Raw genomic sequence first — 24,205 nt, forward strand, 5'->3', positions numbered from 1 at the left:
TGAGTCCCGAGATATCTTCAAATTCATGGAATATCGAGAGTCAATTAGGGAGCGTAGTATAGGGGTTGGTAATTGTCAAAAGGAGATCGTCCGCAAACAGACTAACTTTGTATTGATCGCCCAGATTTGTCAATCCTGTTGTGTTTGGGTTCGTCCTAATGGCTTTGGCCAGGGGCTCCATAGCTAGTGCAAAGAGAGCTGGGGAAAGCGGACAGCCCTGCCTAGTGCCTCGTTGAATAATTATAGGTGTAGGGCATGTTGTAGGGAGTTTTAGATATGCTGTGGGATGGTCATATAATAGTTTAAGGCACGAAATGAGTTCAGGGGTAAAGCCAAATTTAGAGAGGACTGTAAACAGATAAGTCCATGACAACGAGTCAAAGGCCTTTCCAGTGTCTAAGGCAAGGAGTAGTAGCCGTTCTTTGCACAAGTTTGCTGTGTGAATGACATTGAGGTTACATCGGATGTTATCCGGGGCCTGTCTCGTTGCTACAAATCCCACCTGGTCTTGATGGATGAGGGCCTAGGTGTAATTTTTACCTAATTGTGTAAAAATGTAAAAATCTGGGGCTAAAACAAAATTTTGATGGTAAAAATGTAGTTATTTTGTGTTCACTGCCCAAAGGTACTAAATTCCCTATCAGTATATCTTTGGAATGTGGGAGGAAACCGGAGTACCCGGAGAAAACCCACGCAAACACGGGGAGAACATACAAACTCCTTACAGAAGTTGTCCTTGGTGGGATTTGAAGCCAGGAGTCCAGCGCTGCAAGGCTGCAGTGCTAACCTGATCACTGCACCCACAGATTAATTCATTGAGAGGTGTAGGTCGTAAAATGGGGTCACTTACGTGGGGGGGAGGTTCTGCTGTTCTGCACCTCATAGTCTCTCCCAGTGAGTCATGGCACCTACAAACCATAACAGTAAAATTTGGCAGTCCTTGCCTTCTGAGCTTTGTACTGTGCCTGAAAAATATTTCCCGACTCATGTAGGGTATTGGCGCACTCAGGGAAAAAATGGGGGCTAAATCAGTATTTTAGTGGTAAAAATGTAATTTATTCATTCTTCACTGCTCACTGGTATAAAACTCTGTGAGGCACATGTGGTATGAATATGATCACTGCACCACTAGATGAATTCATTTGGGAGTGTAGTTTGAAAAATGAGTTCACACATTGGGGGTTTCTGTTGTTCTGGCACCTCAGGGGCTCTGCCAATGTGACATGGCACCCTCACACCATTCCAGCAAAATCTGAACTCTAATATGGTGCCTCTTCCCTTCTGAGCTTTGCACTGTTCCTCAAAAATAGTATTCACCCACATATGGAGAAATTTCACAACAAATTGCATGGAGCAATTTCTCCTGTTACACTTATGAAAATGCAATATTTTGTGCTTGAAATATATATTTGTGGGGAAAATTTGACTTTTTTGTTTTGTTTTTTTACGGCTCAACGTTATAAATTTGTGAAGCAGCTGAGGAATTCGTATGCTCACAACACATCTAGATCAGTTCCCTGAGGGGTCTAGTTTTCAAAATGGTGTCACTTGTTGGGGATTTTCACTGTTTAGGCACATCAGAGGCTCTCCAAACGCGACATGGCGTCTACCAATTGTTCCAGCAAATTTTGCATTGAAAAAGTCAAATCGCACTCCTTCCCTTCCTTCATATGGGGTATCGGCATGCTCAGGGGAAATTACATAAAAAATTTTGTGGTCAATTTTTTTCCTGTTAACCTTGTAAAAATAATTTAAAAAAAAAAAAAATGGATCTGAAGTCAATTTTTTGTGGAAAAAAGTTACTATATATACTCTTATAAGCCGAGATTTTCAGTACATTTTTTTTGTGCCGAAAACGCCTCCCTCGGCTTATACACGAGTCATTGTCCAGAAAGCCGGCGGGGGAGGGGGTAGCGGCAGAGCAGTGGCAGGAGCCGGCGGCTTCGGTTGTAACTGTGCCGCTGCTAAAGAGAATTCAATATTTGTTTCTCTTGTTTCATCTCCGTTTTTCACAGCGCCGGCAACTCTTCCTGTGCTGAGCGATCACATGGCACTGCTCATGAAGGTAATGAATATGCACTGCTCTCCACTCCCATAGGTGTGGAACGCATATTCATTACCTTAATGATCGCTGCCATGTGATCGCTCTGCACAGGAAGCGCTGCTTGAAGCTGGAACGAGGTGCTGCGCCTGCGATGGCACGCTGGAGGAGGGTGAGTAGGATTTTTTTTTTTTTGGAAGCATGCATACCAGGAAAGGAAGGGAGTGAGCCATGGATGCAACCTCGGGAGTGGGGGAGCCACGCATACCAGGACAGGGATGAGGGGACAATGCATACCCGGCTTAAGCTCGAGTCAAAAAGCTTACCCAGTTTTCCACGGCAAAATTAGGTTCCTCGGCTTGTACTCAGTTCGGCTTATACGCGAGTATATACGGTAAATGTCTTTTTTATTTCATAAAAATTCCTTTGAAGCAACTGAAGTGTTATTAAACTTCTTGAATGTGGTTTTGAGCACCTTGAGTTTTTATAATGGTGTCAATTTTGGGTATCTTTTTTCATGTAGACCCCTCAGAGGGACTTCAAATGTGATGTGATCACTAAAAATAAAATGAGAAATTGCTGGTCAACTTTTAGCCCTCATAATTTACTAACTAAAAAAAATTTTGGTTCCAAAATTGTGCTGATGTAAAGTAGATATGTGGGAAATGTTATTTATTAACTATTTTGTGTGCCATATGTCTTTGACTTAACGGCATGAAAATTTAAAGATTGAAAATTGCGAAATTTTCACCAAATTTCCATTTTTTTAAAATAAACGTAAGTCTTGTCGAAGAAATTTTACCACTATCATGAAGTACAATATGTTACAAAAAAAAAACCAAGAATCACCGGGATCAGTTGAAGCAATCCAGAGTTATAACCTCATAAAGTGACAGTGGTCAGAATTTCAAAAATTGGCCCTGTCCTTAACGTGCAAACCACCCTCGGGGGTAAAGGGGTTAATATTTGGTACAGAAACCCTTGTTTGCAATTACAGAGGTTAGAAGTTTCCTGTATTTGTTAAGTTTGCGCACCCTGCAGCAGGGATTTTGGCCCACTCCTCCATACAAATCTTCAGACTTTTCAGGCTTCAGGGCTGTAGCTGGGCAACATTGAGTTTCAGCTCCCTTCAAAGGTTTTCTATTGGGTTCAGGCCTCTCCAAGTCCTTGTAATGCTTCTTACGGGGCCACTCCTTAGTTGCCATGGCTGTGTGTTTTGGGTCATTAATACAAATTTCAATAAACTGACCGTCACATCCGAAAATAGACTAGGTGTGAACAGGTGCCTACCTAGAGTCACCAACTCATTTATAATCAAATAAATAAGGCAGCACTCTGTAGCGCCATAGCTTGCAAACATGAAATATGAAAGTTGATCTGCATTACTGCATTAGAAATATGAAAAATTGAGAATGCTTAGTGCATAAATTGGCCAAGTCATGTGTACCTGGAAGCCACATTAAGGCGATTCTCATTTTCCAGGACCTAACACTGCCAAACATCTCAATGATTTTGAGACTGTTTTTTCGTGACACATTATTCTTTATGTTAATAGTAAATGTAGGTCGATGTTTTGTGTTTGTTTATAACAAAAAATCAGAAATTTGAGGAAAATGTTAAATTATCAATTTTCAAACTTTGAATGATTATCCCTTTAATCCAGATAGTCATACCACAGAAAAACATTAACAAATAACAGTTCCCACATGTCTGCCTTACATCAGCACCATTTGTAAAAATGTTCTTTTATTTTGGTAGCATTTTAGGAGGTTTTAAAAATGTAGCAGTAACTTTTTCATTTTTTTTCAAGGAAATTTAAAAAGTATATTTTTTTTAGGGACCTATCCAGGTTTGAAGTGACTTTTGGGGGTCCCATATATTGGAAACCCCCAAAAGTTATACCGTTTTAAAAACAGCACCCCTGACTGCTGTCAGGTAGTTTATTAACCCTTAAGGTGCTTTTCAGGAATTAATGCAAAGTGGCATGATAGGAATGAAAAAGTTTATTTTTACCACCTAAATGTCCCTAATTTCTGAACAGGCTGCTATAGCCAGAAGACTCTACGGCCGCTATTTGGTTGTGATTTGCCATGGCAAACATCAGGACCTCACAATCATGATCTCAGGGTGCCAATGGGGATAAAGAAGCAGCCCCCATATTCTGTTAACCATTTATATCATGTAGTCACTTTTGACAGCAGCACCTAAGGGGTTAAACAAATATAGACGGTGACAACACTGATCGTGGCTGATGCAGCAAGTTGTCAGTTATAGTGTACAGCCGACAGCTGCTGGATTGTCACCTGTATGGGGAGGCTCGACTTATATCTCAGGACAATAAAACACGTATTGGCGGTCATTAAGGGGATAATCTGAATTTTCAATATCAGGCTTTCCTCAGGGTACATTTCATTAAATATTTCACATAATTCTTCACAGTCTATGAAGCGGAGAGGAGGGAGAGCGCAAGTTTGTGCTGAATCATACCCTAGAAAGAAAATGAAACTGCTAGCAGAGCTAATAACATGAAGAGCATCAGAGCAGCTAACCTCTCCAAACATGAACTCAGAGAAAAAGGAAACTAAAGCCTGAAGCATAGAGAGAGAACATTCAATAAACTGTGCATAAACAGTCCAGTGTAAGTTTAGATATGTTTTAAGAAGTACTTGCCTTAAAGGGAACCTTTCACCCCCCCCCCCCCCCCCCCAGGCCATTTTTAACTAAAAGAGCCACCTTCAGCAGCACTAAGGGTCCCGTTACATGTTAGCGACGCACCAGCGATCCCGACAACGATACAACCTAGTAAGGATCGCTGGTGCATCGCTACATGATCGCTAGTAAGCTGCCAAACAGGCAGATCTCTTCAACAACGCAGCAATCCGACGGTGATCCGTATAACGACCTCGGCGGTCGTTGGTACCTTGTCACACAGCAGCTTTTCTGACGACTCGCGCCTGAGTTCTGCGTTGCCAACGAGGTCGCTCGTCGGCGTTAAACACAGCGATGCGCGCTAGCCGGCGGGACGCCGACTATGAAAAAATGGCCTGGACATTCGAGCACGATCAGGGATATCCAGCGGGGGGGAGGGGGAACGGTCAACGCTGTGTCACACGTAGCGAGATCGCTGTTGCGTCACAAAATCGGTATGAGACGGTGCCTTAAAGGGAAGGTGCCATCCAAAAAATTTTTTTTCAGCAATTGAAAAAATGTAAAGAATTAATGTTTACATTTTCTTAAAAAATATTATCGTTTGTTTTTAATTTTGCAAAATATGAAAAATAATTTTAAAAAGTTTGGCATTTCCACTTGTTAACACTAGGGGGAGCAGCTACTGAAATCTGGCACAAAAACCTATGACATCTATAGACACAGTGAGCAGCCATTTTGATGGGGCTGGCAAAGTTACTGACTGTCTTTGCATGTAAAGTCTGGATCAGAACAGGCCATCAATCAGCAGACATGTTTCCTGGATTTCTGTGGAGCAGACAAGCAGACGGTCCATCCATGTGAATAAAACACAGTGCTCTTTGTACAATCCCTGGCACCGAACAGGGCGCCCTCCACAGACCAGCACACTGCTCTCCTGAAATACTCTGTGCTGCTGTCGCCCTGCTCCTTCCACCATACATCAGGCCCCTGTCCCCTCGGTTTCACACATCGCCAGGACGGGATCTGAGGAGAGGAATGGGGTCTTCGGTCACCGAGGATGGCAGGCAGCAAGGATTCTGGGAGCAGAGTGACAGCAGCACAGAGTATTTCAGGAGAGCAGTATCACACGGGATAGGATTAGATACACGGCTCAGCAGGCAGCATCACACAGGAGAGGATTAGATACACGGCTCAGAATACAGTATCACACAGGATAGGATTAGATACACGGCTCAGCAGTCAGTATCACACAGGATAGGATTACATACACGGCTCAGCAGTCAGTATCACACAGGAGAGGATTAGATACACGGCTCAGCAGGCAGTATCACACAAGAGAGGATTAGATACACGGCTCAGCAGGCAGTATCACACAGGATAGGGTTAGATACACGGCTCAGCAGGCAGTATCACACAGGAGAGGATTAGATACACGGCTCAGCAGGCAGTATCACACAGGATAGGATTAGATACACGGCTCAGCAGTCAGTATCACACAGGAGAGGATTAGATGCACGGCTCAGCAGGCAGTATCACACAGAAGAGGATTAGATGCACGGCTCAGCAGGCAGTATCACACAGAAGAGGATTAGATGCACGGCTCAGCAGGCAGTATCACACAGGCGAGGATTAGATACACGGCTCAGCAGACAGTATTACAGATATGCCCACACTGGTGAAACTTCCAGCCCCCCCCCCCCAATTATACACAAGACTATGGGCTGTATAAGTCACTGTCCTCCTCAGACAGCCATAAAAGCAAAGGTGTCAGATTACCGGAGATCACTGGGGCTGTGTGTGAGGAGGCGGAGACAGAGCAGGAGGACGCTGGAGCAGGAAGCACAGGGCCGAGCCTGGAGTAAGCAGTACAGAGGAGCATAGATGAAAGTCACCCGCACTCACCACTCTCCATCCTCCGGCTCCAGTGAGCGCTTCTCTCCTGCTGACCACCTTCTCCTTTTCTTCAGCCTCTCCTCACAACACAGGACCCGTTATGCCACAAGTGGTCCTGTGATAGAGGGTAAGTGGAGCTCAGCAGATAGCACTGGGCTACAGTAAAATGGCGCCCAGCCACACCTACAGCAGTGAATGGTGCAGCCCACAGGGGCGTGCCCAGTTCTCTGCTACTGAGGCTGCAATGTGCGGTCGGAAGCTGACCGCAGTTTCCTATGTGCAGGGACGGCCATATTTGCAGACTGTATGAGTCCTCCACAGATCTGCAAATCAAGATGTCAGCGCCCAGTGGCTACATGAAAACATTATTACAAACAAACCATAAATCCTGGTTAGTACAACATTTGCTGAAACAACATGTTTTTTAACTTACTATTTTTTTGCAAATTATATAAAATTGCGGCACCTTCCCTTTAAGGCTGCATTCTGTGAAGGTGCCTCTTCTGTTTCTGATCCCCATTAATGCCAAAATACTGACTTTTATAACTAGGTCCTCACACCTGGAATCAGTCAGAGAGGTATGGTGTGTCCCTCTATATAAGCCGCCTCCGAGCTTTTCATCAACCCCCCTGTAGCGTCCGGCACCACCTCCTCCTGTGTTGGATGCCGGAGGGTGCCTGCATTGTTCCAGCAGTTTTCGGGCATGCGCAGTGCGCGCGCTGCCCGAGAGCTGACATCAGGCTATCAAGCCTGTGTGCTTTGGAGTCCCCTGAGCACGCACCGCAGTGTTTTAAGAAGTATTCACACTGCGGGGCTGAGAATCTTGCACCTGCACATAGAACAGCCTTAGCGTCCCCTCCCCCATCTCCCACCTCCTGTTTCGTTTTCATCCTTTGGCAGCGTCTGATCAGCTGAGTGGTTCACTGGCAGTTCAGCTCATCAACTACGGTGTGTAACTGTAAAAAACACATTTTAATAAAATTGCAATATTGTATATATTATAAAGTCCCCTATTGGCTTCATAGTTCACCATTCCTCTATCTCTACCTCTATCTATTTTTCTATCTATTTATCCATCTATCTCTCTATCCATCCATCTATGTATCCATCCATCCATCTATCTATTTATCTACAATCTATCCATCCATCTATCCATCCATGGGTCACCGAGGAGGATAGCAGGCCAGGCTAAGCCACATAAAACCAGAGACGTTGGTTAAGCAGATGCAGACCCCTGATCCTGTCCACAACTAGCAGTAGCCGTGGATCTTACCTACGATGATCCTAGATGCCTCGGCACAGCCAGAGAGCTAACTAAGCCTAAAGCAAGAAAGGGGAAAACTAAACTGCCCCGTAGCAGACCCCAAAGGAATATATAGCCCCCAAGCATATATTGTCGGTGAGACAAGATGAAAACACAAGCACAGGCAGAAAAATAGACTGAGCAAACGATGGGGCCCACACTGACTAGACAGGACAGGAAGGGAAAGACACTCTGCAATCACACAAAAAACCCTGCAAAAAGTCCAACACGTCTGATGCACAAAAACACTGAAGTTGCACAATTTTGTCCCCCTATATCAGGACTCTGGTAAATTCTGAAAGCAAAGCAAAAAGAGACCAATATAAAAGGGGACAAAACAAACTGGCCCATGTAGTAACATATGGGCGGTGATTCAGCACAGCCCCAGCCGGAGCTAGCTGACCCGCACAATGCAGAGATAAACAAAACCAGATCAAATGCAAACAGAATAGCAAATGAACCACTGAGCTGAATATGCAGGGAAAGAGCAGGAGACATCCGACCTCAAGAGGCACAGGAAGAAAATCATCAGCAGGGATAGAGGGAGTCAGTTGTCTTAAATCCCAATCAGAAACCCAAGATCTCCAATCTTCTTCCTCATTATCAGGTGGCAAGCCTCTGCCAATCATATCAGCTCCACTACCTCCAGTAACCACCAGAGGGAGCCCAGAAAGAGAACTCTCAATCTGATCAGCTCCACTATCTTCAGTAATCACCAGAAGGAAGCCAGAGAGAGAATTTACAACACTTTCCACGGTTTAGGCACATAAGGTGCCCTCCAAATGCAACATGGCGTCTGATCTCAATTCCAGCCAATTTTGCGTTGAAAAAGTCACAGTGCTCCTTCCCTTCCAAGCTCTGCCATGCGCCCAAACAGTGTTTTACCCCCACATATGGGGTATCAACCTACTCGGGACAAATTGCAAAACAACTTTTGGGGTCCAATTTCTCCTGTTACCCTTAGAAAAATAAAAAATTGGGGCAAAAAATATCATTTTTGTGGGAAAAAAAATGATTTTATTCTCGCGCCCGGGCGTTATAAACTTCTGTGAAGCACTTGGGGGTTCAAAGTGCTCACCACACATCTAGATAAGTTCCTTGGGGGGGTCTAGTTTCCAAAATGGGGTCACTTGTGGGGAGTTTCAACAGTTTAGGCACATCAGAGGCTCTCCAAACGCAACATGACACCCACAGACCATTCCATCAAAGTCTGCATTCCAAAACGTCACTACTTCCCTTCCAAGCCCCGACTTGTGCCCATACAGTAGTTTTCTCCCACATATGGGATATCCGCGTACTCAAGACAAATTGGACAACAACTTCTGGGGTCAATTTCTCCTGTTACCCTTGGGAAAATAAAAAAATTGGGGACTAAAAGATCATGTTTGTGGAAAAAATATGATTTTGCTCTTTTCAAGCCCGGGCGTTTATAAACTTCTGTGAAGCACTGGGGGGTTCAAAGTGCTCACCACACATCTAGATAAGTTCCTTGGGGGGTCTAGTTTCGAAAATGGTGTCATTTGTGGGGGTTTTCCACTATTTAGGTACATCAGGGGCTTTCCAAACGTGGCATGGCGTCCGATTCCAATTCCAGCCAAAAAAATCAAATGGCACTGCTTCCCTTCCGAGCTCTTCCATGCGCCCAAATAGTGGTTTACCCCCACATGTGCGGTATCAGCGTACTCAGGACAAATTGCATAATAACTTTTGGGGTCCTGTTACCCTTGGGGAAATAAAAAATTGGGGGTGAAAAGATCATTTTTGTGGAAAAGATTTGTTTTGTTTTTTTTTTTTTAATTTTACAGCTGTACGTTATAAACTTCTGTGAAGCCCTTGGGGGTTCAAAGTTCTCACCACATATCTAAGTTCCTTGGGGGGGTCTAGTTTCCAAAATGGGGTCACTTGTGGGGGTTTTCCACTGTTTAGGCACATAAGGGGCTCTCCAAACTTGACTTGGCGTCCAATCTGAATTCCAGCCAATTTTGCATTGAAAAAGTCAAACGGCGCTCCTTCCCTTCTGAGCTCTGCCATGCGCCGAAACAGTGGTTCCCCCCCCCACATATCAGGTGTCCACGTACTCAGGACAAATTGCACAATAAATTTTGCGTCCAATTTCTCCTGTTACCCTTGGTAATATAAAAAAAATTGGACCTGAATTAATTTTTTTGTGAAAAAAGTTAACTGTTCATTTTTTTTTTTTTTAAAACATTCAAAAAATTCCTGTGACGCACCTGAAGGGTTAATAAACTTTTTGAATGTGCTTTTGAGCACCTTGAGGGGTGCAGTTTTTAGAATGGTATCACTTTTGGGTATTTTTTTTTTATCATATAGACCCCTCAAAGTGACTTCAAATGTGATGTGGTCCGTAAAAATAAAATGGTGTTGCAAAAATGAGAAATCGCTGGTCAGCTTTTAACCCTTATAACTTCCTAATAAAAAAAATGTTGGTTCGGAAATTGTGCTGATGTAAAGTAAACATGTGGGAAATGTTACTTATTAAGTTTTTTTTTTTGTGTCGTATCTCTGTGATTTATGGGCATAAAAATTCAAAGTTGGAAAATTGCAAAATTTTCAACATTTTTGCCAAATGTCCATTTTTTTCACAACTAAACACAAGTTATTTGAATTAAGTTTTACCACTAACATGAAGTACAATATGTCACGAGAAAACAATGTCAGAATCACCAGGATCCATGGAAGCGTTCCAGAGTTATTACCTCATAAAGGGACAGTGGTCAGAATTGTAAAAATTGGCCCAGTCATGAACGTGCAAACCACCCTTGGGGGTTAAGGGGTTAAAAGAAACAAATTTGCATCTGTTTAGATAAATAATGGATAAATAACTAGATAGATGGATAGCTGTAGATGATAGATAGATAATATATAAATAGATAGATTGATGGATAGATAAATAGATTGTAGATATAGATAGATAATAGATAAATAGATTGTAGATAGATGATAGATGAATAGATTGTAGGTAGATGGATCGATAAATAGATGGATAGATGATGGATGGATAAATAGATTGTTGATAAATAGATGGATGGATAGAGAGATAGCGGAATGGTGAACTATGAAGCCAATAGGGGACTTTATAATATATACAATATTGCAATTTTATTAAAATGTGAGTGGTTTTTACAGTGACACACCGTAGTTGATGAGCTGAACTGCTAGTGAACCACTCAGCTGATCAGACGCTGCCAAAGGATGAAAACGAAACAGGAGGAGGGAGATGGAGGAGGGGAAGCTAAAGCTGTTCAATGCGCCAGGTGCAAGATTCCCAGCCCCGCAATGTGAACACTTCATAATATACTGCAGGGCGGGATCAGGGGACTCATAAGCACACAGGCTTGATAGCCTGATGTCAGTTCTCGGGCAGCGCGCACTGCGCATGCTCGAGAACTGTTGGAACAACGCAGGCGCCCTCCGGCATCCAACACAAAAGGAGGCGGTGCCAGACGCTACAGTGGGGTTGATGCATAGCTGGGAGGCAGCTAATACAGAGGGACACACAATAACTCTGACTGATTCCAGGTATGAGGACCTAGTTATAAAAGTCAATATTTTAATTAAAAAACCGCTGGCAGACGGTGCAGATTTTTCCGCTTGGTTTTCCTGCGGTTTTGAAACCGCAGAAAGAATATGCATGTCAATTTCTGCAGATTCCGCTGCGGTTTGCCATCTTCTCCATTGTGGAGATGAAAAACCGCAGGTCTTTTGACCTGCAGATTTACCTGCGGATTTTACAAAATCCGCGCAGCCAAATCCGCACCCCATTCCGCAGCGTGTGCATGTAGCCTTAATCCGGTTTTTCTGTTCACGGTAGCAGTTCTTGAGATGGGTGCAGGGCTGCAGATCCTGAGAACAAGAAAAGAAATTTATAGGATATTTCATAACTTTTACACATTTTTTTGAAAAAATATTTAGCACATCCTGCTTTAAACTACTGTACCCAATTTATAATATACTGCTCAAAAATATAAAGAACGCTCAAATAAGGCTACTTTCACACTTGCGCATGCCGTGTGCTGGTATGCTTTTGCCGGCGCATGCGCCCTTTTGACGGTGCGCCGAGCGCACCAGAATGCAACACGGTGCGTTTGGCGCACGTAAGCGCACCGTCAAAAGAGCGCATGTGCCAGCAAAAGCATACCAACGCACGGCCTGCGTACCCAATGCTAACGATAGGGTACGCAGGTCGCATGCAGTGTCATGCGCCCATAGGCATAGGAGGAGCTGACCGGAGGGGGCGCGGCATGGGGCAGAACTGCACAACGGCCTTGGCACTGCGCCTCCTAACGCAAGTGTGAAAGTAGCCTAACACACTCTAGATCTGAATGAAAGAAATATTCTCATTGAATACTTTGTTCTTTACAAAGTTGAATGTGCGAACAACAAAATCACACAATCATCAATGGAAATCAAATTTATTAACCAATGGAGGCCTGGATTTGGAGTCACACACAAAATTAAAGTGGAATTGTAATGTCCTTAAAACAAGTCAAAATGAGGCTCAGTATCGTGCATGGCCTCCACGTGCCTGTATGACCTTCCTACTGTTCAACACATGGGCATGCTCCTGATGAGGTGGCAGATGGTCTCCTGAGGGATCTCCTCTCAGATCTGGACTAAAGAATCCGCCAACTCCTGGACACAGTCTGTGGTGCAACGTGACGTTGGTGGATGGAGCGAGACATGATGTTCCAGATGTGCTCAATCGGATTCAGGTCTGGGGAACAGGCGGGCCAGTCCATAGCTTCAATGCCTTCATCCCGTAGAAACTGATGACAGACTCCAGCCACATGAGGTCTGGCCTTGTCCTACAGTGGCATGCAAAAGATTAGGCACCCCTGGTCAAAATTACTGTTATTGTGAACCGTTAAGCAAGTTGAAGATAAAATGATCTCTAAAAGGCCTAAAGTTAAAGATGACACATTTGTTTTGTATTTTAGGCTAAAAAGTAATACACATTGTAATTTTTTCACATTTTAAAAATTACAAAAAGAAAAATGGTCCGATGCTAAAGTTTGGGCACCTTTGGAGATTTGTGTGCTCAGATAACTTTGACCAAGGTTTCAGACCTTAATTAGCCTGTAAGGGTTATTTGCTTGTTCACACTCAATGTTGGGAAAGGCCAGCTGATGCAGATTCCACAGGTTTAGAAACACATAGCCTCCTCTAACCTTGTGCAAAAAAACAGCCACCATGGGTTCTTTTAAGCAGCTGCCTAGCACTCTGAAAATGAAAATGGTGGAGGCCCACAAAGCAGGAGAAGGCTATAAGAAGATAGCAAAGCGTTTTCAAGTTGCCCTTTCCTCAGTTCAATATGTAATTCAGAAATAGCAGTTTACAGGAACAGTGGAGGTCAAGATAAGGTCTGGAAGGCCAAGCAAAATTTCAGAGAGCTGCTTGTAGGATTGCTAGAAAGGCATATCAGAACCCCCACTTGACTGCAAAAGACCTTCAGAAAGATTTAGCAGATTCTGGAGTTGTGGTAATTGTTCTACTGTTCAGAGACACCTTATCAAATATGGCCTTCATGGAAGAGTCATCAGAAGAAAACCTCTCCTGCACCCTCACCATAAAATTCAGCATCAGCGGTATGCAAAAGAACATCTAAACAAGTCCAATGCATTTTAGAAACAAGTCCTGTGAATCGTTGAAGTTAAAATAAAACTCTTTGGTCGCAATGATCAAAGGTATGTGCAAAGAAAAAATTGCATAGAATTTCAGGAAAAGAACATCTCTCCAACCATCCAAGCATGGGGATGGATCAATCATGCTTTGGAGTTGTGTTGCAGACAATGGCACTGGGAACATTTCACAGGTAGAGGGAAGAATGGATTCAATGAAATTTGCAAACATAACACCATGTGTAAAAAAGCTGAATTTGAAAACAGGATGGCTTCTACAAATGGATAATCACACACATCAAAATCCACAATAGACTACCTCAAAAGGCGATAGCTAAAGGTTTTTCAATGGCCCTCACAGTCCCCCGATTCGATCATCATTGAAAATCTGTGGCTAGCCCTCAAAATATTAAAAGGAAAAAACAGGGAGTACAAGTCCAATCACATGAAAATAATGAGCAAAGTTTATTAAACATATAATGCTGACAATTACATAAATGACAGAAAATACATAAAGGATCAGATAAGTATCTGCTGCTTGTTAGTCCTAAGACATTAACAAAATAAAGTGCTTAGTGCCTGTAACAAAATATGGGCCATATTAGAGGGATATAAAGGTAAAAGAGATCCTAACAGGTGCGTATCCCGAAAAAATCACTATCCCAAGCCATAGTGCTTACCCATATTAAACTCAGCCAAGGACCACAAGCAGCGCCGCCACCGACGCGCGTTTCGCCTCTTTTTCAAGGTGCCTCAAAATAGCAGTGCATGCAAGACGACCCAGGAATCTCACAGAAATGGAAGAATGGATGAAAATCCATCAAACAAGAATTGAAAGACTCTTGGCTGGCTACTAAAAGCGTTTACAAGCTGTGATATTTTTAAAAGGGAGTGCTACTAGGTACTAACTATGCAGGATGCCCAAACTTTTGCATTGGCCTATTTTCCTTATTGTAATTTTTAAAATGACAATATATAATTTTTTTGACCTAAAATACAGAGAAAATGTGTCATCTTTAACTTCAGCCCTTTTAAAGATCATTCCATCTTCAACTTGCTTAACTGGTCACAATAACAGTAATTTTGACCAGGGGTGCCCAAACTTTTACATGCCAATGTAAATTAGGAGGAACCCAGGTCCAACCACACCAGCATATGGTCTCACAAGGGGTCTGAGGATCTCCTCTCGGTACCTAATGGCAGTCAGGCTACCTCTGGCGAGCACATGGAGGGCTTTGCGGCCCTCCAAAGAAATGCCACCCCACACTATTTCTGACCCACTGCCAAACCGGTCATACTGAAGGATGTTGCAGGCAGCAGATCACTCTCCACGGCGTCTCCGGACTCTGTAAAGTCTGTCACATGTGCTCAGTGTGAACCTGCTTTCATCTGTGAAGAGCACAGGACGCCAGTGGCAAATTTTTCAATCCTGGTGTTCTGTGGCAAATGCCAAGCATCCTGCTTGGTGTTGGGCTGTGAGCACAACCCTCATCTGTGGATGTCGAGCCATCAGACCATCCTCATGGAGTCAGTTTCTAACCATTTGTGCAGACACTTGCACATTTGTGGCCTGCTGGAGGTCATTTTGCAGGGCTCTGGCAGTGCTCCTCTTGTTCCTCCTTGCACAAAGGCAGAGGTAGTGGGGTCCTGCTGCTGGGTTGTTGCCCTCCTATGGCCCCCTCCACGTCTCCTGGTGTACTGGCCTGTCTCCTGGTAGCGCCTCCAACCTCTGGACACTACGCTGACAGACACCGCACACCATCTTGCCACAGCGCGCATTGACGTGCCATCCTGGATGAACTGCACTACCTGAGCCACTTGTGTGGGTTATAGAGTCCGTCTCATGCTACCACGAGTGTGAAACCAACATTCAAAAGTGACCAAAACATCAGCCAGAAAGCATTGGTAGTGAGATGTGGTCTGTAGTCCCCACCTGCAGAACCAATCCTTTATTGAGGGTGTCTTGATAATTGCCAATCATTTCCATCTGTTGTCTATTCCATTTGCACAACATCATGTGAAATTAATTGTCAATCAGTGTTGCTTCTTAAGTGGGCAGTTTGATTTCACAGAAGTTTGATTTACTTGGTGTTATAAAAACTACTAAAAAGTAGTTTTTGACTGTATTTATGATATCATATTCAGTAGAAAATGCGGAACAAATAATGGGGTCTATATTCTGCTATTATCTTATTTGAGTGGTGCAGTTTTTAAAATGGTATCAATTCTGGATGTTTTCGATATACAGTATATGCCCCTCAATCTTCTCTCAAAACTGAATAGGTCCTTAAATTGATTTGTAAATTTTCTTTTTAAAAAAAAATCAAACAATGCTGCTAAACTGTAACCCTTCTAACATCTTAACGAAATAAAAGGACTTTTGAAAAACGATACTCACATATGGGAAATGTTATTTATTAACTATTTTAACTATTTTGTGTGTTCTGGTTTAAGGATCTAAGCACTGAAAATTGCTAATTTTTCTAAATTTTCATCAAATTTCAGATATTTTCACCAAAAACTTCAAACACTTATAGACTTAAATTTACTGCTAATATAAAGTGCGATGTGTCACGAAAAAGAATCACCAAGATATATAGAAGCATTTTGGAGTTATTGTCACATAAAGTGACACTGGTGAGATTTGAAAAATGAGGCTTGATCATTAAGGTTAAAATTGGCTGTAACAGATGGGTTAAATTGCACGCCCCATGAGAGCTAAATGAAAAGGTACTTTGTAGTTTTCACAAGGTCTGTAACCAACAAAATACATGTGGGTGAGGGAGGGGGGAATGTATATGATACGCAGAAAATGTCACTTGAGGCCACATATACACTGGCCAAATCGTGATCGAGGATTCCTAGGAATGCTCCTTTCCCAATACTTGTAAACAGGATGAAATGATTTTTACGCTTTATAAAGGCCAAAGTACACATTTCAGTATAAATAATCATCAGTTTAATTCAGAAAACTGATTTTTTTTTTTTATCACTTGTCATCCATGTTGAACTCATTTATTACAGCAGCAGCTATTAATAATTTACAAGACCAATTACAGTTTCCTATGTTAATGAATATCAATGTAAAAGAAAAAGTGGTGTTATACGGTGACTCTATTTGGCATGCTGGAGTGGGTGAATTTCATCCGACACAGAAAAAACTAGTACATGCTGCGAGGATATGAGATACATTCTTTGAGGTAAAGGTTTATATGGGTTGCTGCTTTTAAATTTTGATAGCCTAAAGTTTTGATCTCCTCTAAAATGACTCTTTATCTCCTGCCATTCGAACATACACCCTCCTCTGCACTCCTGTAGATAGGGCTTCAGCAGTGCTATCCCTACTACAGCAGGTGATCACTGTAGCTAATCACTGGGCTCATGGTGCATTCCAAGACAGATGTCCCAAGACAGTTGAGCTCAGTGATTGGCTGTCATGAGCTATTGCATTGTTTCGTTTCTGCTGCAGCCATGTCAGCCAAGTCAGGTTATTTTTAGGGAAATGGACTTTTGGCCTATTAAAGTACCAAACTTGCGTTTTAGGGTTTTTTTTGATCGCTGGAGTGATGCTTATTTTTTCGTTTTTTTTTTTTTTTTTCTTTATATTTGAATTGTATTAAATTTTCTGAATAGTATTAGAGAAAAAATTAGTTAAAAATAGATTTCTTAAGATAGAAATTGTTTCTACTATTGCTAACGATAAACAGCCATCCTCAATACAAGTAAACTCAATATAGCAAGTCTGCATGTCAGTATGTTGTTTTAACGAAAACAATTATACAAGACACTTGAGAAAGAAGCGGGTGGGGAGCTACTACACTTATTAGTAGTCTCTCTGAACCCAACACGTGTTACAAAGAGTGCAAACTGCATTAAAACGCTCAATAGTGGTGTTCAGCATAACTGTATGATATTCCATACCTCTGATATCTTGTATTTGTGACTAAAGTTCAGTATTTTGTGGGGTTTGAACTGACTTCCACTTACAGGCTATGCTTGTTGTACTTGCCTGTCGTTTTCGTTACCTTTATCGGCGCCACTCAGGTCCAAGGATGACATCTTGTGACTCCAACTTCTGACTGGCTGAAAGTCAGAAGTAATGGTCACAAGCTCTCATTGCACGTCATTGAGAGCCAGAACGAGGCTTTCAAAGACTTGCATTGAAAATTACCTCTTTCTCGCACCAGCAAGCATCGGAGCAATGCTTCAGATCACAATCTGTTATAGACAAACTGGAGCTGCAGCGATAAAAGGTGAAGATGGCGGGTGGTAAGCAGGGCTGTGGAGTCGGTAAGCCACAGTTGCGACTCCGACTCCTGGATTTTATCAGGCTCCGACTCCGGCTCCGACTCCTTCATAAATGGCCAATTCATAACAACAAATTTACTGTTGTAAAATATTAAACATCGTGCTTATTCAGTTTCTCACCATCATATAAGTAATCAGACCACTTAGAGCAAAAACTACATTTATTAGAATACAATTAGAATATAGCAAATAACTTTTATAAACTTTTCTAAACTGTAAGTAAATATGCAATAAACACTTTTATGCAGTTAATAAGAAGAAATCTATAAATTTGTCCTCAGAAAAAGTATTGCCTCTGTCAGATCCTCCTTCATGGATGCCCTCAAATCTGATCTAATTATTTTGAGAGCAGAGAACAACCTCTCTACACTAACTTGTGTTGGTGGCAAAGCAGTAACCACTCGGGCAACATCTCTGACAATGTCAGGATACAGAGGAATCGCTTGTTGCACTGTTATTTTTGATGAACGGTCAAATTTCTCAATTTCTTTTAGTGCACATTAAAAATTCTGCTGAAATGTACTGGCTGTGTTCCTTGATGGGGCTGACTCTTCTTCTATGCGGGAACGCTTTGCACGGTCCTTGTGATCCAAATATTTTTCGAAATTAGATTCTTCATCAGTTGATGATGAGGGTGAAGATGTGGCAGGACGACCAAATTCTTCTTCCTCCTGACTGTTCTGCAACCCTTTCATCCTTACTGCTATTTCAAACAGAGCTTCTTTTCCTTTACTTAGCTGTTGATCATCTAGAAGAATCCGATGCATTGGGTCTACATAAACAGCTGCCAAAAGAATGTTATTTTGTAATAGTAGCTCCTCTCTCCTTTTCATTGATGTAGCAATGCCACTTGCAATTAACCCTCCTCTTTGGGACAGGCGAAACATCAGGTTCTTCCACTCCTTTAAGAAAATACCTGGAGTTAAGTCCTCTGCTTGTAATTTTTTAGTCACTGTAAATGGGTGCTCTAGCAATTTTTCCAGCTCAGTCACCTGATTCCACTGACTTTCATTTAGCGTCAGTTGAGGGTTAGCTATGTCTACAAGAAAGGTTTTCAGTTCAACCAAGCGCTGAATCATTAAGTAAGTACTGCCCCATCGTGTGGCTTGATCAATAATTGCCCCTTTTCCAGCACGTCTCTTCAAAATTGAGTCAACTTTAGGGGTTCTGGCAACAGTAGCCAATTTTCTCACCTTGCCAATCAGTGCAGCAGCATGTCCTTCTTGCAGACTGTCACTTATAGCCAGCTGTAGCGTATGCACAATACAGCGCATGTGATGAATGAAAGAACATATTGACACAGTTTCAACAAGATCATCTAAACTATCATGTTGCTGTTCATCTGAAGCAACTTCAGTTTGCTCCTCAGTTACAATACTGTGTTCCTCTATTTCAAACATTTCTGTGTCTGTGGACCCAGAATGTTCTTCTAGCTGCTGGTCACCATCATTACTCTCATTCATTAGCTTAATAGTGCTTATCATATTTGAAGCATTGTCAGTTACGACAGAAAGAACTTGCTCTTTTTTAAGTTCATAGTCTTGCAGAACCTTTTCCACCAAGACCTGGAGAAACTCACTGGTGTGATGAGCTTTGGTGTCTTTTACTGCCAATGTCTTGGTAACTATTTCATTTTTGTCACAAACAAATCGGACATTGATGGCAAAATAGTTCACTCTGTGACATGTGCAGGCATCCATTTTAAGAAACAGAAAGCGTCCCTTGAGAGTTTTTTTAAGTTCTTCCTTTTGTTTAAAAGCTTCTTCGATTACTAATTTTCTAATACTCTCTCTCTCCAGAGAAACACCAAGCTTGCGGGCCATTTCCCCATTCAGACACATAAAAGCTGGTCGTGAAAATAATGAAATAGGCACACTATCCTTTACAACAAGCTCTATGATCTGTTTTTTAAATGTATCTACTGTCATTGTCACAGTAACTTTGTCACTGACAAAATATCTTGCAACTGATGGCTGCAAAGTTCTCTGCTCCTTTGTTTGGCTGGAAGAGCTGGGCACTGGTTCATTGGTTTGGATGCAGTCTTTCTTATCCACTGCTTTCAGTACTTCTGGATGAAAGCGCTGTAAATGTCTCTTTAGATTAGAAGCTCTGGTAGGAGCATTTTTATCTTTGCCTGAATATGCACTCATCTTGGCTTCACAGCATTTGTTTTCGTCTGGATCATTTGTCATACACTGACAGACATAATGTTTTCTATCTTGAGTGATGGTGAAATGTTCAAATACAGCTGATTTAATGTGATGCTTCTTTGACATTCTCAGGTTTTTAATTCTGCATTCACAATCCAAATGACAATTGTTTTTCCTAAAAACAATTGTACAAAATTATTGCCAGGTCGTACAACTGATATAGTGGTCAGTAATACTGTTATTATTCCTCATGTACTCACAGTTAACTGATGCAAAGTTTGTTGAAAGGATAATACTTCTTACAGTCTTCCTCTTCTGAGTAGCAGGCAGCTGTGAGATGCTTCGAAGACGCACACCTAGTATGATCTAGTCTAGAGGAGGAGCTTTACTACTAAGAATTTGCAACACATTTTCACTTTCAGTTTCATACATTGTAAGTAGGGGGGTTGGGGCAGCATGAGGTTAACCAAGTATAAGATTAGATAAGGGCAGTGGAGAACAGTGACACACAAGAAGTAAGAAATGTCTCTATCTCCAGCAGAACTGCTTATCACTGTTGTTCATAGTTTGATAGAACATATATATTTGAGTAACATTTATAAAATTCATATGAAAGTTCAATTATGAAATATTAATACATTTTTTTTAAAGCTGGAGTCGGTACATTTCTACCGACTCCGACTCCAACCAAAACTAACTCCGACTCCACGACTCCGACTCCACAGCCCTGGTGGTAAGTATACGAGAAGCACTACTTCAGTGATAAAATAAAAAACTCCTGAAGTGGTGTTTTAAAGTTCAGAAGTAAAATCAATTTAAAGAACCTGTTTCAAAAGAGGTAGCTGACTGCTTTGGGTCATGGAGACAAACCCCACTCTGACATACATATTCTCTAACATATTGATCAAGTGACTGTTGTCTAGTGTGCTTAGTAACATATAATCAAATTGTAACATTTTCTCTTTCGAGAATTTTTTACTTCAGTCCTGTGCTTCTTGTAACTAGAAAAATTGTTACAGAATTACGGCAATACATGTTTTATAATTTGCAATGTGGTATAACTGTAGCTCAAATGTCGACAGAAATGTAAGTATACATTGCATGCTGACACTTTTCTTCATAATTTACATTGGCAATAGAAAAGACTTTGGGGTCTCCATAGTGAGAACATTGACGCAGTTTGGGGTAGTGTTATTTAAACTGTACCTAATATTTTAATTCACAATTCTTTTAATTTCTTTCTTTTCTAGCTGACTGAGACATTAAATATGGATCGAGGAAGAGGCCAAAGGGAAAGTGCAGGTATAAGCAGGAACATTTATCCACAGCAGTACAGCTACCCCTCCACGCAAAATTTAGAGATACAAGAGCTAGCATCTAAACGAGTTGACATTCAAAAAAAAAGGTTTTACTTGGACGTCAAGCAGAGCGCTCGAGGTCGTTTTTTAAAGATTGCAGAAGTTTGGATTGGTAGAGGTCGACAGGATAATATTAGAAAAAGCAAGTTAACATTATCCTTGTCTGTGGCTGCTGAATTAAAAGATTGTTTAGGAGACTTTATTGAGCACTATGCTCACTTGGGTCTACGAAGTAGTCATTCTCAAAGAAGTGAACATGGTAATGAGAAAGAGCATGATTCTCGAAGGAGGCCTCATCCATCCTCACCTTCAGGTTCTGTTGGATCAGAAGAACCTGCAACACACAGTGTGCTGAAAACTGAGTATATTGAACGCGACAATAGAAAATATTATTTAGACCTTAAAGAGAACCAACGGGGACGCTTTCTTAGAATAAGACAAACTATGACCAGAGGACCTGGAATGATTGGTTATTTTGGGCAGAGCTTGGGTCAAGAGCAGACCATAGTTCTACCAGCGCAGGGTATGATTGAATTCAGAGATGCATTAGTTCAGCTTATTGAAGATTATGGTGAAGGAGATATAGAAGAACGACGAGGTGGTGGTGATGAACCTCCTGAGCTTCCAGAAGGAACATCTTTCCGTGTGGACAATAAGAGGTTCTACTTTGATGTTGGCTCAAACCGTTATGGCATATTCTTGAGGGTAAGTGAGGTTAGACCGCCCTATCGCAACACTATCACAGTCCCTTACAAAGTATGGACCAGGTTTGGGGACAATTTTATCAAATATGAAGAGGAAATGAGAAAAATTTACAATAGCCATAAAGAAAAGAGGATGGATGCACGTGTGGACAGCAGTGAAGAGCAAGAGTGTCCTGAGTAAAACAAATGCCAGTGGACACCTTACAAAATTTGAAGTCTTTTTATCGGAGACAAATTCTGTAGTCTTTTAGAAGATTTCCCTATTTTTGTTCATTCCTTTTTTTTATTTTTTAGCAGAGTATCAACAGACAAGAAGTCCTTCAAAGAGTCTGGTGTCCGCATCTTAGCCTACAACACGAACAATACTATGAGCTTACCAGCCTCTGATAGAGCTGCTTCAATAATTTCCAGACTGTATGTGGTTTTTTTGTTTTTTTTTATCAGCACAAAGTTCAACCTTTTAAAATACCTTTTAGGTAAGGCTTGAATTGCACTATAAAAGCAAACTACATTATATCTATATTTCTACTTGCATAGATGTATAGATATTATACAAATGATATATATATATATAATCTAATCAACATTTTTTTTTTTTTTTTTTTATTTGATTTTTAGATTTGCTTTCAGCTCTGCCAAGCTTATATACAGGGCATTTATTATTGTGAATGTATATGAAATGCATTTACACATTTTTAAAACTCTGTTCAGAGTTGAGAATGTCTGTTGGGTGCAGAATCCATCAGTAACAAAGACGAATGGTAGCTGACAGTGTGTGATAACTGTTTACACTGTTTACAGCCAAGGAATTTCTACATTTCAAAGAAACTGTTCAAGTGTCAACAAAATGGCTGCACTGAAACTAGGGTAGAAAATATATATCCTGACAGTAGCAGCTTGCATATGTAAAAGAGTAGAATTATGCCTTTTAACAATATTCCTCCCTTTATGGCTATTTTATATAGAAATATATAGATTATGGTGCACCTATGTATAGGCCTGTTGTACTATGAGAAATTGTTTATATTGTAAGTCAAGGTAACTGATTACTTCTCCCCCCCCCCCCCCCCCGTGTGTGCGTGTGAGTGTCAGGTCACAAAAAAACTATTAGTGAATGTTATAATATTCTTTTAGTTAAGTATAGTTTGGTTGTGTTTTATGCAGCATCTCCTAGCAAAGAACGATTGGGTGCTTTTAACAAAGAAAAAAAAAATGGAAAGACCTATATTTCCACCTGAAGTGTGGTGTAGGGTTCTTATTTATGACAATGGACAGTTGAACCATACCAAATCTGCCCTTATTTTCTGTATTGTTTTGCACAAGGGGTTGCTGTTGGGTGTAGAAGCACTAAAAACTTTTATTTTTTATTTAAGGAAAAAAAAATTATATATATAAATATATATGAACCATTTAGTGTTTAATTATAAATTGTATGTATACCATAGTTATGCATGTTAAGCATATCTATAGTTATCTTTAGTAATGATGATTATAAGTGGGGTATACAGTAAGTATCACTACACTGTTGCTGCTAATCCCAGTGCCTGTAGTAATGGAGAATATGTTCACACTGATAATTCAAGGAAGAATGTAACAATTACACTTTTTTGGTCCATAAATATCAAACCGTAATTACAATGCCTTGATTTGTCAATGACTGGCATTTCCCCCCTTTTTTTCTAACATGTTTGTGTTAATAAATTGTATTTCCGATGAAATACCAATTCTGGAGCATTCCGATATTTTTCTGTTATCACTCCTAGAAGTTTCTGAATAAATTGACAACTGAGTGTTACTACTTTGGGGGTGACCCTGCATAGTCTGATATTGTCCAAGCGGTGCGGCAGGGTCAGAATGTGTAGGGAGACACACCACTGAAAAGTGCAAAAGTAGCAGCAGTCAGTTCATTCAGAAAATTTCTTGAAGGGCTAAAGGAGGAATAGCATAACGTAGTTATGAAAAAAGATAATCCAGAAATGCTATTCCAGGCGAAATGCAAGAGCTGACAGGTCCTCCTTCATTTCTAAATCGGCTGGTTTACAGTAACCGGCATTTTTAGGGCTTTAGGTGACTAATTTTGAATTTACATGCAAGACTAAAGTAATCAACACTTCATTTTGGTAATCATGCAGAATACTGTTTTTGTTTTTTTTATTTTTC

General features: G+C 41.2%; 1 protein-coding gene across 3 annotated transcripts in view; it reads left to right on the top strand.

Moving 5' to 3' along the window:
- The window catches only part of PURG (purine rich element binding protein G), a 363,872-nt gene that overhangs the window by 68,014 nt on the left and 271,653 nt on the right, over positions 1-24,205 (top strand). Inside the window, exon 3 of one of the 3 annotated variants that reach the window (XM_073543565.1) lies at positions 21,234-23,035. The exons of the other annotated variants lie outside the window; for them this stretch is intronic. Coding sequence (XP_073399666.1) covers positions 21,252-22,226 — 975 coding nt within the window. The 5' untranslated portion in view covers positions 21,234-21,251 and the 3' untranslated portion in view covers positions 22,227-23,035. Of the gene's footprint in view, positions 1-21,233; positions 23,036-24,205 lie in introns of those variants that run through there. 3 annotated transcript variants of the gene reach the window in all.

Source organism: Dendrobates tinctorius, unplaced genomic scaffold (assembly GCF_039654945.1).
Source record: "Dendrobates tinctorius isolate UK_male_01 unplaced genomic scaffold, ASM3965494v1 ptg000011l, whole genome shotgun sequence".
Classification (NCBI taxonomy): Eukaryota; Metazoa; Chordata; class Amphibia; order Anura; family Dendrobatidae; genus Dendrobates; species Dendrobates tinctorius.